General features: G+C 39.6%; 1 protein-coding gene across 2 annotated transcripts in view; it reads right to left on the bottom strand.

The window, feature by feature from the left end:
* LRBA (LPS responsive beige-like anchor protein) overlaps positions 1-19,575 on the bottom strand; it is a 533,667-nt gene that overhangs the window by 31,202 nt on the left and 482,890 nt on the right. Inside the window, exons 49-52 of one of the 2 annotated variants that reach the window (XM_080915741.1) lie at positions 17,175-17,264; positions 12,708-12,900; positions 8,374-8,436; positions 948-1,103 (exon numbers count right to left, since the gene is read on the bottom strand). In XM_080915741.1, the coding sequence (XP_080771867.1) occupies positions 948-1,103; positions 8,374-8,436; positions 12,708-12,900; positions 17,175-17,264 (502 nt within the window). The remainder of the gene's footprint in view (positions 1-947; positions 1,104-8,373; positions 8,437-12,707; positions 12,901-17,174; positions 17,265-19,575) is intronic. The other variant, XM_080915742.1, reaches the window with a different exon arrangement.

Genomic DNA, 19,575 nt, shown 5'->3' with positions numbered 1-19,575 from the left:
AGAAGGGCAAGGACACGCACTTCATAAGGATTATTAGCGATCTGAAAGAGGATGTACCGTAAAGCCCTTAATTAGAAATTTCAATTTAATAGAACTTTCCACTCCCACAGCATTTAATCAAGATACGTGCATTTTCTTCTTTCATTTGAAATATATTCTTCCAGGGCCTGAGTATCTAACAGTGGAATAGAGTGTGCTCAGCAGCAACAAAAAACCAAAACAAACTAAACAACAGTCCATGCCATAATCCTATTGATTAGTTATACTGAAATATATATTCAACTATATATTATCTTTAAATTTATCTTATCTTTTGACAGTTTCTAAAGCGCCTTATAGATATGATATTAAATTTACCAGTAGTTTGAATTTCTGACATGCAAAAATTCCTTGGACTGTCTCTGTTGTAATAATACTGATTTGACTTGGTTTGGCCTTCTGGGAGGGCGTACAAGTGCATAGGCCGGTGTAAACTTTATTTTTTAAGAAGCATACCTGTCACACACTAAATCAGTAGTCAGCTACTCTTCAGAGTAGTGCAGTTTTCAGCAAGACTCTGGGCAGAAGAGGGAAAGACAAAGTATCTATTTTGAAAAGACAGACTTCACGTATCTTCCCAACATGGAGAAGAAAGCTTTTAAATAACTGAAAATTGTTTAAAAGGATACTTCTGTGTTTGTAGCCTTGCCTGGAAATTCTGTGTACACACATGGTGGTACTTACATCCATGGCTTTTCCCGAAGAAAAGAATTACTTATTCTGTAAGCATGTGCTTGGGAGACAAAACTGCCTCTTGAAAACACACTGAAGCTACTAAGCTGGTAACAGATGATCTAGCCCGGTAGCCCGCTGCTTTCTGAAAGGGAAGCATCCTCCTTATTTTAGGGAGTAAGATGAGAAAGAATTTTTGATGCTAAGTCATATTGAGGTGCAGAAATAAAAATTACCTGTATCTGTGGAGTAGACCCGGAAACTCTTATCCCAGAAGCCACAGACGAGAATGTAGCGGTTGTCGGAAGTGATGACGAAGCATTGGGAGTGCACTTGGATGCTCTGGTCCAGGAGGTCAGTTACCTGCCTTCTGTGCATCCCTGTGCCGCAGGCTGTGAGAACATAGGGAGAAGAAGGAAAAAAAAACTACTAAGCACACAGAGGCAAAGAAATCCTACAGTGCTGTCACACTGTGGGTTGGGGGAGAGGAAGAGGAGACGGGATCCAAAGAATACTTGACTTTTATGAATAGTATTTGAAAAGACAAATGGGAAACCATGTCTAATACTGGAAGAATGTAAGCTGTTATATTTAACATCTCAGTAAAAATGTTTTACTTCAAGGAAAAAAATAGGATACTACCATTTTAAAGACTGCATACAACCCACAAAACATGCTTTCTAGCTCTTGGGCAGGGCAAGTAGATTACAGCCTCTAGATCCCATCACAGTTGGGGTTGTTTCTGACAATCTCATTATGTCTATTGTCATGAGGATGGATTCATGTTGTGACAATCTATTACCTTTAACATTTTGTCACAGGGAGAGATATTAGGATTTAAATGTCATATATTTGAAATATTGTAGCATCTTGTACTCCTCTGGCTTTTACGGGTCTTTAATTTGACTAGAAGGGGACTCCTACTTCCCTGTTTACAGCTGCACTCACATGTAAACAGAGGCAAGAATGAGGGTTTATTCAAGATCCTTGTAAGAGAAGAAGTCAAAGCACGGCACACTGCCACGTTCTTTGTCTTGACTTAAGCAATAGCATGAGACAGCCTGCCATCGTGCTCCAGATGCTGGAGTTCCTGAGATGGAACTGTCTCAGGGCTCAGGTCAGGCATGTAGTGACTCCAATGGGGAGAGCAAGGCAGAGCAATTTCCCTGAGGTGCTTGCTGTGTCTTCCCTTCCCTTCCCTTCCCTTCCCTTCCCTTCCCTTCCCTTCCCTTCCCTTCCCTTCCCTTCCCTTCCCTTCCCTTCCCTTCCCTTCCCTTTCCTCCCCTCCCCTCCCCTTTCTTCCTCTGCCTTTGTTCTTTAGTGACTTGCCATTACAAATAAGGGCTTTAAGTTGTGAAAGCAGCTTGATTGCTCCAGAAAATGAACAGAATGGTCAAAGCAAAGTCTCTTGTCTTGTTACTAAGTTCTTTATACCAATTTCCCCCCTTTTTAAGGGAAGAAACTATACTGAGAAGTTCAGAGATTTTTTTTTAGTCATTATACATGATTTCTAAACAATGTGGGAGTTTAATATAAGGCTTTCCAAAGTAAATTTACAATACTCTCAGGGCTGTGCAGAGAACCACTGAAGCCTGAACTGGCCTGAACATAAAAAGAATGCACCCCACGTGCCTGTTTACTACAGAGTCCCGCTAATGCCTGTTTAAAATCAGCAGGTAACTGAGTGTGCTCTGGGAGGTAATAGTGTAGGAAGTAGCAGCAATAGTAAAGTGAGCATCAGTTTTCTTATCACACAACAGGAAGTTGTTGGCAGAGGAGGGACAGTGAATCACACACACAAAAGATACCCTACTGCACTGAGACTGTGAGACATCCAGCAAAGTATGTGTGACGCTTCCTATACCAGTCACTGCCACACTTCGCTATACGCAGAGCCTTTAAAAACATCTCTTCTTGCCAGTATTTATATGACTTTTGCTTCTGGACTATTAATTCTCACTAATTTTGGGAGAGACTGGACATGCACATAATTTTGAGTTGAGGAATTGTAGCACTCATGAGTAAAGGTTGCTGTCCCTTCAGCATCAAAATAAACTAGTTTTTGTTGGTCTTGGATTTTGGGTTTTGAGAAAAGGTCTCACTCTGTCTAGGAATGCCTCGAACTGGGGACCATCCTGCCTCTATCTCCTGAGTGCTGAAATTACGAGTGTGTACCTTTCACTCAGCAGACAAACTCATCTCTAAGTGAACTGTAACTTGAAGTTTAACACTGAAAGCTTCCTCATCCAGTCACCTGTCCATTCATCCATTTGCCAGTCCATTTGTCCATCCCTTTGTCTGCCTGTCCTATCCACTTTATAAGAGCTTTTGTATTATCTCACTGTTCCTGTTACTAAACTTACTTTGTGAGTCAACCCTAAACTACTTTCATTCATTAAAAAAGTGGCAAATTTGATTAGATGTACAACATCTAAACTGAGACATGAGTGCCTTTGGGAGTCTGAGGCTGCCCATGGGACACAGGCACAGATGGTTTTATGGGAATCAGTTTCTTGTTCCTTAGCTTCCATATATTCTCTTGTGTGAAACAGATTTTCCTGAGAATTCTCCTGTGAGTTTTCCTTTCTTATTCCTTATTTTGCTTTACACAAAACCACATCATATACCATTCCATGCACAATTTTATGGTTCTTTACCCTTGGGAAATAAAATCTCTTGAGAATCCCAGGAACAATGTTGGTGACACTAGAAAGTGAGTGCCTAGGTATCATCATTTTGTAGGTCAGATGGCCTCAACTAACTGAAATGAGGATCTAATCACACTGACAGTTAATGAATCATTAAAAATAAGTTTCAACAGCACTGTTAAAATGAAAGATAACCTAGTATTAGACCATAAGGTAATTCTTAATAGCTTATTACATGAATTTTGCTACCAATTCGAAAGAGTTCAAAGACCTGCATGGCATTATTAAAACAAAACATTTCCCTTTCCCATCTGCTTTCTTACATAACATTCCTCAGCTATAAAACCAAATAGGAATGGATCTGCTGGACAAACCTTAGAACATCAGCAGATGAGCTATCAGAAGGGAAAACACCCATCTAGTTGACTGAAGACTTATTCCCAGCAAGCGCTTCTTTCATATTTCTCATATTTCAGAAACACTGCTACAGTTTATTACAGGGCTGGCATGCACTTCAGTGGTGGAGCAGGTGCTGGTTTTCAATGCCACACTAAAAGATCAAAATTGTAATGCATGATGGTCTATGTCCTGTGAGAACACGGGGAGTGGCAGCACACACCTGGGATCCGGGCACTCAGGAGGCTGACGCAGGAAGACCTGAGTTCAAGGCCAGTTTGGACAATATAATGCACTCTAAGGTTGTCTGGGCTGCAGAGTGAGGCTTTGGCACAAAAAGCAAAATGAAGAAAAAAATTTAAAGATTAGTCAGTATAATCAATTTAGAATTTTAATTTTAATTTTGGTGTATAGCTTTTTAAATATATGTCCAACTTTTTAATAAAATAAAAGAAGGGTTATTTGATTCTTTGGTGTCTAGCTTCTTGAGTTCTTTGTATACCTTGGATATTAGGCCTCTATCTGATGTGGGGTTGGTAAAGATCTTTTCCCAATCTGTTGGCTGCCGTTTTGTTTTCTTGACAGTGTCCTTAGCCTTACAGAAACTTTGCAATCTCATTAAGTCCCATTTGTCAATATTTGACCTTAGAGCATGTTCTGTTCAGGAAATTTTCTCCTGTGCCTATGTGTTCTAAAGTTTTCCCTACTTTCTCTTCTAATAGTTTTAGTGTTCCTGGTTTAATGTGGAGATCTTTGATCCACTTGCCCTTGAGCTTTGTAGAGGAGATAAGAAAGGGTCTATTTTCATTCTTCTGCATACTGAGTGCCAGTTGGACCAACACCATTTGTTGAATAAGCTGTCCTTTTTCTATTGAATGTTTACAGCTCCTTTGTCAAAAATCAGGTGACCATATACATGAGGGCTCATTTCTGAATCTTCTATTCTATTCCATTGATCCACATGCCTATCTCTGTACCAGTAACATGCAATTTTTAACACAATTGCATTGTAATATAGCTTGAGGTCAGGGATACTGATTCTCAGAGATGTTTTCTTGTTGTTGAGGATGGGTTTCGCTATTTTAGGTCTTTTGTTATTCCAGATGAAATTGCACATTGCTCTTTCCAACTCTATGAAGAATTAGGTTGTTATTTTGATGGTGATTGCATTGAATCTGTAGACTGCTTTTGGTAAAATGGCCATTTTTACAATTTTGATCCTTCCAATCTATGAGCATGGGAGATCTTTCCATTTTCTGAGATCTTCCTTGATTTCCTTCTTTAGAGATTTGAAGTTCTTGTCATATAGGTCCTTTACTTGCTAATTTGAGTCACACCAACATATTTCATATTGTTTGTGATTATTGTGAAGGGTACCAGAGAATTAAACAACCCGGTACAGAGCTAAACAAAAAGTTCTCAATTGAGGAATATCGAATGGCTGAGAAGCATTCAAGGAGGTGCTTGACATCATTAGCCATCAGGGAAATGCAAATCAAAACAACCCTGAGATTCCACCTCATACCAGTCAGATTGGCCAAGATCAAAAATTCAGATGACAGCAGATGCTGGCGAGGATGTGGAGAAAGAGGAACACTTCTCCACTGTTGATGGGGTTATAAACTGGTACAATCACTCTGGAAATCAGTCTGGTGATTCTTCAGAAAATTGGACATAGTACTACCTGAAGACCCAGCTATTCCACTTCTGGGCATATACCCCAGAGAAGCTCCCACATACAACAAAGACGCATGCACCACAATGTTCATAGCAGCCCTATTTATAATAGCCAGAAGCTGGAAAGAAGCCAGATGTCCTTCAGTAGATGAATGGATACAAAAATTGTGGTACATTTATACAATGGAGTACTACTCAGCTATCAGAAACAATGACTTAACCAAATTCTTAAGAGAATGGATGCATCTAGAGAATACCATCCTGAGTGAGATAACCCAGTCACAAAAGAACAGACATAATATGCAGTCACTGATAATTGGATACTAACCCCAGAAAGCTCTGAACACCCCAGAAACAACTCACACACTATATGAAGTTTAAGAAAAAAAAAAAAAAAAAAAACAAAAGGGGAAAAAAAAAAGAAAATGGAAAACCATTATGCTTAATCTTTATACACCAAGAAAACTTTGACTAATTCCAGGTTACATCTTGTTTACATGTACTTTATGCTCATTGTAATTAGTAAGATCTTAATGCACACTATCAAACCTTGAAAAAAACCAAGTACTGACAAAAATGTATTCATATACTTTTATGCAAAAATGCTTAAAATCTGTACATTTATCTTTGTTTTATAAAATAAAGTTGCTCAATTTAAAATAAAATAAAATAAGTCTGAGCCTTGAGTACATAGAAAAAATTAAGTTTACAAACATGGTTTTAGGGCTGGAGAGGTAGCTAGGAGGTTAAGAGCACTGACTGCTATTCCAGAGGTCCTGAGTTCAATTCCCAGCAACCACATGGTGGCTCACACCATCAGTAATGGGATCCGATGCCCTCTTCTGTTGTGTCTGAGGACAGCTACAACGTTATTGATGTACATGAAATAAATAAATATTTAAAAAATAAACACAGGTTTAACTTTCCATATACATGTTTATGGCTGACACATGTAATAGAGTAATCAACTTTTAAAAGTTAACATAAAACTATATGGAGAAAATATGTTATAAATCCAAATAGAAGAGAGAATTTGATAAAAGTTTAGGTATCTGAACTTATGATAACACCTTTTGCAGATTAGTTTTATGATTAATAAGTAAGAAGTTGGCAGAGTCCTTGCCGAGTATGTACTAGGCCCTGGGATTGCCATGGCTGGGGGTGCGCAGCTAGGACATCTCAGCATTTAGAAACTGGAAGCAGAAGGATCAGAAGTTCAGGGTCATCCTGGGTCATATACTGAACTTGAGGCCAGCCTGGGCTACATAAGACAGTTACTATGTTGGGGGAGGGGGTGTTTAGTGGACAGTGATCTGGAAGCTCCCATGATAGACCATTTCCTACAGGCTGAGTCTGAGCCATGGCATCTTTAAATATGAAGCTTTCTGGAAAGCAGCCACACTCCTTTGTTTAAACATTGCTCACAGTGGCTTCTGTACTGCACAGAGAGAGTTAAATAACTGTGTCTGGAACCTTAAGACACAAAGCCTGAAATATTTAGTATTTGGCCTTTTACCAAGAAACTTTGCCTACACTGGCTGAATTTACTTAATTACATTACAGAATATTCATTGCCATGTTTTAAAGCAAACAGTAAACCTATAATTCATAGAGTGTTTTACATGTCTTAGCAAATGGGCTTTATTTTCCTGATTTTAAAAACTATACAGTGAGCATTTAGCTTTGTTACTTTTAAAAAGTAGCAAACAGTATCTTTTTAAAGCAAAATGAAATTATGAGACCAAAATGAAATTCAGAATAGTATTTACTAGGGAAATGGCAAATGAATTGGCTTTGAATTTAAGGTTTTGTTCATCCATCCTACAGTAGAAAGCCATTTAGTGAATGATAACCATTTAGTGTTCTACTGTGGCAAAGGCTGTAATGAAAAAGAGGGCAATATAAAATAGGGAACATTGTAGATTTTAAAATAATAAATCTGCTCACTCATATGAAAAATTTATATGTAAAACAGTAACATTCTAATGAATTTATTTGTTTGGATAAATTTGCCAAAATTACAGGCCAAATATTCATGGAGGTTGCTCACCCCCATGGTAAGGCAATTACGTTTTCTTTTCCTTCTTTTTTATAATTTTAAAAGTTATCAAGCCTTATTCTTTTTGGTGATGCCACATTTGAAGCCCCAATGCATAAGAATGACAAATGCTAACTAGAGATTTCAGACCCTCGAAACCATAACAGCAATTAAAATTCCCAAGTCATCTGCGCAGATGCTCTCCCTGTTCCCAGTGGCTCTTTCTAGTCTCCTCCCGATTTTTTTTTCTTCTTCTCCCTCAACAAATTTAACCTCCAATGGCAATTTATTGGCTGCAGGACTCTAGGAAAATGAATACAAATATCTTAACACTACCATTGGCTGGGTAATATATTTCAACTTCGAAACTGCTCTGCGATTGCACATTAATCCCCTCTGACTGAACAGAGCCCAGGAAGAAAGGATTGATCTCCTTTAATGATGAGACCCTGGCATCACAGTTTTATTTTTCACAACACAGTGCTGCTAAGAATCCCACTGTTATTATGAAAATTTCCCTAGCAAAGAAGCTCCATCACATTACATTTGCACCAATTCATCATAACGCACCTCGCTCCTGCTCATCAACAAGTCTGGGTGATGAAAAGATCCAATATTATCCTGACAGTACTTCATGCGCATTCTCAATCACACATTATTACAGCATCCATATTAATTTTCAGTGACACGCGTCCTAGGCCTGTTCAAATTAGGCAAACCAACGAGGGGGAGTTGATGAAATACCAGCATAGCCACAGCTCATTGCATTCCAATTTGCATGCAAATGGTTTATCAGGAAAATTCCATTCCCAGCAACCAGCAAGTGAAAAACAACTGTAATCTACACTTCAGGGCCACCATACAGAGCTTAATGAATCGCAAAGAGAGAAAGAAGTGACAGACCTATGAGAGGATCGATTTCCACTGGCAGCTGGTATGGCTGGTCTTGTACAGCACCTTGGTGAGCTGGAATTCACAAAAGGAAAAAAAAAGCATTATTTTTCATATACTTAACTACAAAAATGCACGAGTCAACCTTATGTAGAATTGTTTCCAACCTCCAAATCTCTCATACAATTTTGTGAAATTTGAAGAATAAAGATCCAGGTGCTTTTATGGGTCGCTTATTAAACATTTATTTTAGATTAGTGCTGTTCTGAACATGTGCCATTGTGGTGGCTCCAGTCCTAGGCCATAAGCTATAGCAGATGCTTGACTGGCAGCCTCTGATGGTGCAACAAAACAAAATTAAGTGGTAAAGCGTGCTGAAAACAAAATGTGACAACCATCTGCTGATTGTAGCAAATACTATTTTTTCGTTACTTCTTAAAAAGGCAGTTTTGAATGCTGCAGCACAAAGGATCCACAAAACTGTCAATTTATGATGGAGAAAGAGAAAGCTCTAAGTCAGGGGACATTTAGTGTTTCATCCATCACTAAAAATCAATCAACTGAAAGTCTGAATAAAAATAAAGAAAGGTATCTGCAGATAAATGTTTTAGTTAAATGCACTTGACTGAAATATTTTCTTAAAGACTGGAGTGAGGGTTTTTACAAAGTTTTATTAATATTTAATATTTCTATGGTTTTGATTTAAAAATACCCCAAGAAGCGAATGAGTTAGAAAAATCAATCAATACTAAGAAGAGTTTGTTCCATTCTCAAAATGGTTTTATAGATGCAGGCACAGTTACACTGTAATTGAAAGCGGTTTTGTAAGCTATTTCTCTGCAAGAGGTAGAAAGACTTTAGGTAGCGAGGGAATGCCACTGGCTTGGTCTGCAACTGATGGCTTTGTACACCCTAAGATAGAGTTGGACAGGTGACCGTTCCAGATTCATAGTTCTGATCACTGAGTTTTAGGCCCCCTCCTGGATTCCTTTCTTCAAGTGACTGTCCTTCACCCTGGGTGCACAATCATGACCGCAGGGCTTAGATGATTCCCCAGGCTCTGCTCATACTATTAGATAGCAGGAAGTTTTCTGACTCTTGATGATGGTTGAAAATAAAATACGGTACATTTTATAAGTTAATTGGATTACTTTAAAACTTATTTGGGTATATTTTCTCTAGTTATTAAATGTCAGCTTTTCAAGGATGCTTGGTAAGCTTTAATATTAATAAAATCCTAGTGAGACCAATAGTGTCAGTAAAAATTATAGGTGAGTGTAAGAAACTGAAGAAGCTAAAATTCTGTCTCACCCTGCTGATTTACTAGCTTTGCTGATAAAGAAATTACGGAGAACGTTTGGGAAAATACACCCAGCCACTGGTCTACCCAGCAGAGCCGCTGACTTCCAGCTACACCAGAGTCATTCAGAATGCTTCTCTGCTCTGAGACCTATGAGCATAGAAACAGTAAAGCCAATTATTGGAGAATGGAGCTCAAGGAGTGTAGCCAGCTTCCAGTCCTGCTTCTGCCACCCTGGGCAAGTCCTGTGTCCTCAGTGCCTCAGCTTCCTGCCCTATCCTATAGGTTAGATGGCATGTTGGACCATATAAATGTGCAATTACCTGCCATTTGATCTACAAAAGGAACAAGTGAATATGGCTCAACCTCTGCACGTCAGTTGTTGAGGACTGAGTCAGTATACCCTGGAAGATGACCAGGACGGTCTTCAATGGCCTTTTAACGAGAGGAGAGTATACAATTTTTGTCCTGTTTTGTTTTGAAATCGAATCCAAGACTTTGATTATGTTACACTACTTAGCTAATCCCTGACAGAAAGCATTTATTTTGTAAGTCAGGACACATATATTACTTGAATTAAAAACAATGCCAACCTAATGAACAGGTTATGGAAACCCTAGGTCCTTAGAAGAAAAGAGAATTTGAAATTAAAAAAAAAAAAAAAAAACAAAAAAAAAAAAAACAAAAAAACTGATGGAATCTGAACTTGACATTCCCCAAGAAGAACTGCTATAGATTTCTGTTTTAAATCAAGACAGGTAAAAGGATTATGTGGTAGGATGAAAAATCAGGGTCCTGTAAACAGATCTGACATGAGGCATAGGCATAATGGAACTATGCTTTGCAGTTTTAGATGGAAGTGCAGCTTAGATCTGGATATCACATTCTAGAAGTTTCCTGTGGTGAATGCTCTGTATTTGCCTGCAGTGAGTTGTTGTGTCCCACAGTGAAGGATGGGAAATAGACGTAGGGCAATGAGAGCTCCCTGAAGATGGTGCAGGCAAAGGCTGCAGAACCGTGCTGGCTCCAGGCTCGAACCTTACAAAGGTGCGCTTTTGCTAGGAACAGAAGGATGCACATGAATGGGACTTAGTGGCACAACCAGGCATTAGACTACTTTCTGTATCTACAGAAAAAAGTGGAGCAGGGAGAGAAAACTTTTGCCTACCAAGTACTAAGAGAACTATGTTAGTCCTCAAGCTTAGTCCTCAAGGCTTAAGGTGTATGTAGTCTTGGAACTGGGTGTTCTCAGTTCCTTAATGTACCTAGGTTTTCCAAGAGTTGAAAGGTCTGCTCTTTAGCAGGATGCTGTCACTCAGTTGAGACTGAGTTCTCAGAGCTGTTTCAAATAGTCACCAGTAGAAGCATCATTTGTGGCTGTCTTGGGCACGTGGAACATTACACAGAGTAGGGAAACCCTCCAGTCTATCCACCAGCAGCTCTTCTCATGCGTAGAATTGGAGAAATAAACAATTATATTCCTTAAGATGTTTACTCCCAAACATAAGCACGTCTTTGGAAGAAACAGGGACAAAAGATCTAATAATAGAAGCATTAAGAAACTGTTTCAATTTTCCTGTTTTCACTTTTCAGAAATCTGTTCTCTAATCAAATACTGGCATTTCTATACACAGTGTATCATTTCCATTAGCCATGAAAATGGCTATGTTTAACCAATTTTGATGCCAATTACAGGTTCTTTTTGAAAGATTTCTTATTAAGTTTAGTCAGTATACCGGGTTTTTGTTTGAATGTCTCTTGCTTCACTTCAAAAATCTTTTTACCTTTGATTTGGTGAGGCTCTTACTCACTTAATGTGCCTTTGCAGCCACTTCAGGCTCAGGTGCTTCATCTAAGCTTTACACATTTAATGATGCACACAGCTCCAAACCATCTCTACCTGCAGCATTAGCTTTTTTTTTTTTTCTTTTTTGAAAAAGCAATTATCTTTAGGATTTGAACACATTTTCCTAACTTTTGAACACCATTTAAAATCATGGGCTGAAGAGATGGCTCAGTAGTTTAAGGGCAATGTCTGTTCTTATAGAGGACTCGGGTTAAGTTCCCAATATCCGCACGACAGCTTATAACTATCTGTAGTTTTCAATCCTAGAAGATCTGTCGCCATTTTGGCCTCTACAAATACTGCACACATATGGTGCATAGACATGCAAGCAGGTAAAACACCTACCATACACACACAAAATACATTTTAAAGGTGTTTTTAAAAATTATAGTGGAAATACAATTCAGGCCCTAATATTCCTGCTCCAAAAGAAGCAATAATAAATTCACTGAGGTGTAGTCAGAACACTTGAAGTCCAACTATCACTGACCAGCCACAGTGGTCAAGAATGAAGAATGAAGAAACTCCCTAGGCTCAGTGTCTTAACTGGTGAATTCATGAGAGAGATACGGCAGACAAATGCTGATACCTCTTCCAACATGGATGGAAATTCTAGTGGTTATTTGATTCATGAACTCTAATGCCAACTTGGACGGTTTTAGATTCTATTGGTTATTTCAATTGAATATGGCTATTTTGTACTTAGTGGAAGAAGACAGTACTAATGGGTATGCAGTATTTGAACTGTATTTTATATATGCTCCACAATAAATTCTACCGTGCCATGCAGAAATGGGTAAAGTTGGGGTGGAAATTTAACTAGTAGAATAGCACTTGCTGTATAAGACCTTAAGTTCAATCATCAGAGCTGCAAAAGAGCAAGGAAAGAAATAGAATCTCCAGTAGCTACCAGATGAAACGAAGTTTTTCATCAGATGTAATACGAATGAATGATTTGGGAAGACAGTACCTGATAATGGTATACCATTTACAGATATGACACACAGTACCATTATACTAAGATATTGTGTTAAAAACAGTATTTATTGCCAAGGACTAAATGCAAACCATCATATGCTAAAAGTGGCTTATATTTTAACATTTATACTGTATGCCTCAGGTGGGATGTCTCCAAGCCTGTAAACTATTTGCCACTTTGACTGAGACTAATGTTTAAAAGTCCAGGTGTTTCTTACTCACCAGGAAGGCTGTGCCACTTGTTCACGGCAAAGAGTCTGTTGGCAGTGACAGTGATGACAGCAGGCATTGCCAAGCCTGGCTGGGTGTTGGCTGCAACGTGGGTGACAGGAGAGTTTGAAGGGAACTTGAGGACCATGATGACATCTTGCTGGGCCTGGTCTGTGAACATCAATGGGCTCTGCAGGAGGAGATACTGTTGAGTGGACAGACAAGACCCAAGTAAACGAGAAGACACAGGAAGACAGAGGATACGGGAGAAGAAGAGGAAGATCATGTTAAAACAGGCTGCAGGTCAAAGTGTGCTGTTCAGCAGTTTTGTACAACTGTGCTCATGATTGGCTGGCTTTGCCCATGGCACAGGACTTTAGCTCCACTCTACACCCCACCCCACAGCACTTGGGACCGAACCTGGAGCCTCCAACTTTGCTAAGCAAGAGCTCATTCCCAGCTCATGTGGAAATGTTTGGTTCCGGAAGTAGGATGCATTAGCAAAAGCACTTTAAAAGCCTACAAATGTTGTTGGCTCCCTTTCCTTGAGTGCTGCCCTGCAACTCTAAAGGGTGTGTGATTGAGTAAAGTACTGGGGAAGCATTCCTCCATTCCAGTTGTGTCAGCCAGCGACCTCTGCATTGTAATACAGAGTAAAAATAAAAATAAGAATAGGCAAATGGAATAAAGCAAGCTTAAGGTAATTTCCAAAGATAATCAAAAGTAAGTCTTCAGTAGCATGTAGATTTTGACTACTAAGATATGATTAAAACAAATATATTTTGAAAAATAAGGAAGCATGCATTTATTATTATGGTGGAGAATTTATGCATGTAATATATAAACTTAATTATAAAGTTATTTCAAAGCAATGAAAATGTTGCTTGTAAAAACAATATTATTTATGTAGCCCATCAAGCCATAAACAGGGATAAAGAGAAATACCGTAATGCCCCTTTCCCTTTCAGTTACAAACAACAAAAAAGCCTTTAAAGCTCAAGACATTTTTGACCTGTACTTAGAAAGTCAGAAACTAAAAAAATATATTATGTAAAATACTCTTCTAATAACCAGCAACAAAATAAATCTTGAAGATTACTAGGGATTTGGATCATTCCTATAACCCATATGTCATAACCTAAGACATATAAAACACTACTCTAATTTATTGGCTTTATTTGTCCTTTGTGGTCCTCGGCTATCACACAGTAATTGCACTGTGCGTTCTCAGCAATTCTCTCCTACCATGTCTATTTTCTAATAGCTGATTAGTATCATTCAAAATTGAAACACTTTGATGAAGTGCTGCTGGCTGCCTTCCTACCATCATATTTCAAAACACCAGGTATATGTAAATGTTGAGGCACATATATTTAACACATTTATTCAGAACTGCTAATAAAAAATTAAACGCATTTGCATTTTTATTATCAGTCCTTTTAAAAAAGTTATTAAGAGTACTTAGAAAAACATATTGCACTAAGATTTCCTATTTGCACTCTTTGCATAAAGGTGTAAATAAGGGCAACTAATAAGCTACCCAGACGCCCTCCTGAGCAAGTGGCTAAAAGCCAATCAATATTATGAGTTAATCCTCCCTGGATGCTCATTCAATTAAAGGTGTCAGTAATGCCTCATCTGATGTGGCCTCAATTAAATCCAACTATCTGATGGTGTGAAAACACAGGGGGATACAGCAACAGCAGCAAAACCAGACAAATAGGCAGCCTTCGCGTGCCTGCTAATTACTACACCTGGTGTATATTATGGCTCCCGCACTTAGCGTAGCACAGGGTGGCTTTAATTTCTGCTATATTCATCTGTGTGTATGCTGGGGTGCAGTTGGTTGGGAACTCCTGAATGTTAGTAAAAACAATCAATAAAACGTGGGCTCTTGAGTCTAAAAACCCCTGGTATCGGTAATTCTTCATACAAGGATCTTTCTGTGGCTTTTATGAAATTAGAACGAGAAGATGAGAAACAAAGAGCACGGCATTCCTATGAGCGTGCTCTTTAAAACCCCAGGAAAGGAAATGAGTGCCATTTCAGCATCCCAAGCCTTATTTTCAACTATATAGCTTAAAGAAGATATTAGCTAAAGTCAATTTATAAACTCAGAGAAAATCAGAACACAACATAATCATAAAGTCTCCCTGAAAGGCAGTTCTTACATTTTTCTGATATTAGCTGGCCATACTGTAAACATTATTAGACTTAAACTGAGTAGCTTTAAAAAGCCTTAACAAGCATGTAAAACAAAAACAAAAAGACAACAACCCACCACCAGCAACAAAATGTCAAAAGAACAAAAACCAACCCAACGTGTAGGAAGAACGTTGTGTTTCCATGGTAAAGCTTAGAGACAACTCTTGGCCACATGGTAAGGAATAGCCACTTTACACAGCAAGCAACAGACACAACTTCTGTAACTGGCCACTGCTGCCTTACAACCAAATGTCCCTCCAGTTTCTCGGAAAGAGCTCTGGGAAGGGAAGCATGCTCCTCTGTGCTGGGCTGGGCTGTGCCAGTGGCAGCAGCTGCAGATAAGCTGAGAACTGGTGAAACTCGGATGAGAGAAACAAACTCTTATTAATCCTGGGAGCTTCTGCCAGCCAGTCTGAGAAAAACATAGGAAACAGCCAGCCAAATCCCATTTCACCTCCCCAGATGAATGGCATGCTTGCGGAAAACTGTGGTTTCTTTTTAATGTGCCTTTCTTTGCTACCCACTTGTGTATCAGATTAGAACAGGACTTGTACAGGTCTGGAAAGGAGTTCAGATATTCAGGTCAGAGAATAAAAGTAATAATAGCCTTCTACCTGCTGGTTTGCCTCCGGGAGCCAATACTCTTTCACCATGAGGAGGAAACGGTACATGGGCCCAGGAGTCTGGATCAAGTCAGTGCAGCTCCCATCGAGCAGCCCCCAGAAGCCTGAGTCCCATCCACAGCCATTGCCCAGACGAACTCACATGTCCACATGGAACCCATGCTTCCTACGCTCATGACATTATCTTTCACTGATCATGCCTCACGTTTCCTTTCTGCCCACTAGTCACCCTTGATGTCCACTGAAGCCTGATTCCACTGGTTTAAAAATACTAGTGAAGTGGAAATACAGCTTTTTAAAGAATTTGTAGTTTATTATGGCCAATTCCCATTACTAAAGAAAAAAAAAGGGAAAACTCTGGAGGAAGAAAAAGAGTGTTATCAGGAAAGACTGAAAGAGTCACAGAAAAAAGAGAGGAGAGAGAAAAGAATCAGAGGCCAGCCATCAGGGAACCATCTCTGTCTCCAGCCCTCTTGGCTGCTCATCTTTTCTTCCTGCCATCGGTCACAATACTGCCATCTCTATGCTACAGCATGGAGTATGGATTTATCATAAATTGTATATAAGATTAATACATATTGATGTTATAGCCTCTATTCTAAATCTAGAACAATAATGATCACACTGTTCTGAGGGGCAACGCAAAAATAATACTATCAGTTTTTAAAAATATTTTCATCATATGAATCAGTTTGTTGTTTTGCCAAAAATCCCTGCACTGCTCCAGAAGATTACTCAGAAACTAGAGGCTGGCTCGTCCTCACTGTAACTTGTTCTGACCAGTACAGTTTGGCATAGATGATGTGTGGGTTGAAAGCAGGGGTCAAGAAGCCTCACTAGCTCTGTCTTTGGACACTGATCTGTCTGTATCTTAAGGGTGAAAGAAATGAAAGTCCACAGGGCGGGAGTCTGGCTATCTCAGGCCCTCCCACTCCCAACTTAGTGAACCCGCATGGAAAGACCGTAAGAGTGCTGGTCAACCCCAGAATCATAGGAAGCCAGGTTTGTGTATACCAGATGACAATTCGTTCCTTTCCTCCAGGTCTGACCCTTAGTGAACCTATATATCAGGATAATTCGACAATTATAAAACTACAGTGGTGTGTTAACAATAAACACAATGGAAAAGTAAACCAAGACCCTCACAGGACCAAATTAGAATAAAAAAAACAAAAACTTTGGTTTCATGCATGGAGTCCTTTATTCTATGGTGAAGAGACATGACAACTGCGGTCCTTTGAACCTTGCAACAGAAACCGCAAGCTTGGGCTGGAGAGATGGCTCAGTGGTTAGAGCACTGGCTGTTCTTCCAGCGGACCTGAGTTCGATTCCCAGCAACCACATGGTGGCTCGCACCATCCATCAGTAATGGGGATCCAACGCCCTCTTCTGATATGTCTGAAGACATAGACAGTGTACTCGCATACATGAAATCAATCAATCAATCAATCTTTAGAAAAGAAAAAAGAAGCCACAAGCTGATGAAATATGAGCATTGGAGCGAAGTTTACTTTCTCCAGGGAGAATGTGCCAGTGTTTGCTGGTTGTAATAAGGAGTAGGCCCAGGCATGGTAGAGAACCTCAGGTACGGTAAGAGACTGGTATAAATCATGAGAGTGAGCTAAAGAAGAGGAGTGTGGGAAGCACTCACCGCTTGCATGGCGGAACCTCGGGGAGGGTGGGGCTCTGTGAGCAGTTGTGAAGGCGTCTGTCCAAAGCTTCGGATCTGAGCTTCCACAGCCTGAAAGGAGCACAGACAAGGAAATAATTACAGGCAGGACGGTGACCGACATCCAAACAATCACTCTGTACTTGTTACTAGTTTTCTGTTGAAAATCAACCATGTTTCTACGGGGGTCCTAGGCACCTGGCCATGGTGTACCATGGGTGAGGTCATCCTGCAGTACTGCGGAAGTTTCTACAAAACTAATATCTTTCTCATCTCTCTCAGGGACACAAAGCAGAAAGAGTCATTACAATAAGAAAGCATCCTTTTTGCTTCATTATTGCCTTCTTGCTTTTCTTATTTTTTTCCCCGCTTGTATCATCTGGATGGATGAGTAGCTGCTCTTTTAGAGGTAGCTAGAAAACTGTGGCTGCTTTGATTCCAGTCTCCATTTTTATCCTAAGAAGTAGAAAGGAGAGTAAAAAAAAAAAAAAAAAAAAGCGACACAGTACAGCACCCACGAAAATGTCCTGACACTGCATTACGTTTGCCACAGGAAGATCATTACTGTTGACAGTCTCTTTGAACCTCAGGGGCTAAATACCAAAGTAAAAGCCATATGCTGTGTCCCAGCATGAGACAGTACAGCCAGGACCAACTAAGCAGAACAGCATGTGTGTATGCCCTTTTGGGAAGGTGTGTGTGTGTGTGTGTGTCTGTGTGCGCATGTGCGTGTGCATTTTGCAAAACATATCCTATTATGTTCTTATGTCTACCTGGCACAGATAGCCACTTCCCAGCCTCTTTTACATGGGAGAAGACCCCTGCCCAGAGCCCCAGTTACTAGTGACTTTGTTTACCTACTGATGTCTGTCTCTTCCTATGAAAAAACAGTACCCATGAAAGAGGCCCTGCATATTTGCCTGGATCTCTAACCTGAGTGAAAGAATAAGTGCTCAATGACTTGTGATAGGAAAAGAAGTCAGAATATAAAGGGTCCTTGGATACCCTCAAATCCATAAGAAAATATAGTTCATCTTGTGAATACTACAACTGTTAGCCCTAAGAAAGTAGATCTTCAATTTTTATATGTTCTATAGAACTTTCATGTTGTAAAGCCTTTAACAGATAACGCACAAGGAAATATAATTATCCAATATTAATTTGAAACCTTAATTTGCTGGGGAGAGCTCTAATGGTCTTTACAAGGACCTTGGAGCAACAATGAAAGCAGTTATTCATTGATGCACTCAGTGATCAGAAAGTGTAATATAATATATTAATAATGCAATACATATAATAAAATGTAATACATATGTATATACATAATATATATGGCTGGCCTTGAACTCATGATTCTTCTGCTTTAACCTTCCAAGTACTGGGATTCTGGGTACGTAGCACACACATCTGATCTGCTCAGGCCTTGCTGTTCTGCCCTATCAGAGTACACTCCTGGCATAGGAAGAAGAGCGAACTTACTTTGAAACAATCTGTCTAGTAACTGAAGGCATGTTTTAAAGCCTGCAGAGAATGGATATACTTGGTAGTATCTACGGGAAAAAGTGGGGAGGCAGAGCCAACATGGACAATGTTCAAATTCCGTACTCACAACATCCTCAAACTATGTCATCCAACTTTAAGTTTCCTAACCTAAGTTTAAATGTCTCCCCTATAAACTAACAACAATAGGTTAAGTGACACATGTATAAAAGCCAGGGCAAAATGCTTTGCATAAATTAGACCCTTAATATGGAGTCAGCAAATAGCTCCTGGGGGCAGCTAACAAATACTTATTTAGAATTTACTTTCTCTGGAAACCTAAGTTACCAATTTTGTCATAACATTTATTTTTTTAAATTTTATTGTAAAAGTCCTGTGTTCATGTCATAAGTAAGGAAACAGGAAGAGAACTTGGGTATCTGTCTTAAGGTGATTAAATAGTGCAGTCAAAATTTGTACGTAAGCAGCCTTAGAGTCAACCTGGCAATCTGTGAGCCATCGGGATGCGCTGAGCACAAGTGGGAGGCTGCGGAGGAACCGGTAAGTGGACTTTGTGGACCGCTTGTATTATGCCACCGTCACTGTTCCTGCCAACAAAGTGTACTTAGATACAGTAACAGAACAGCACAACGAGGCAAGGGTTGGTTTGGGTCTGGGTATAGAAACTTGACTTTGTGACAGGACCTGGTCAACCACAAAGTTCACACTGAAAACCACATAGTCAAGTGACAAAGGCGACACAGAACACTGGATTTCTTTTGTCCAGTCAGACAGTTGAGCTGAGCACCTTAATCCTGTAGAACTCATGTGACAGAAACAAAGGGATGAGCGGGAGACTTACATCCTAAAACAGTCAGTCACAGAGACTGATGACTTCGAGCAA

This window comes from Micromys minutus (assembly GCF_963924665.1).
Source record: "Micromys minutus genome assembly, chromosome: 4".
Taxonomy (NCBI): Eukaryota; Metazoa; Chordata; class Mammalia; order Rodentia; family Muridae; genus Micromys; species Micromys minutus.
The sequence above is the reverse complement of the archived record's forward strand: the minus strand, read 5'-3'. Positions and strand labels throughout refer to the sequence as shown.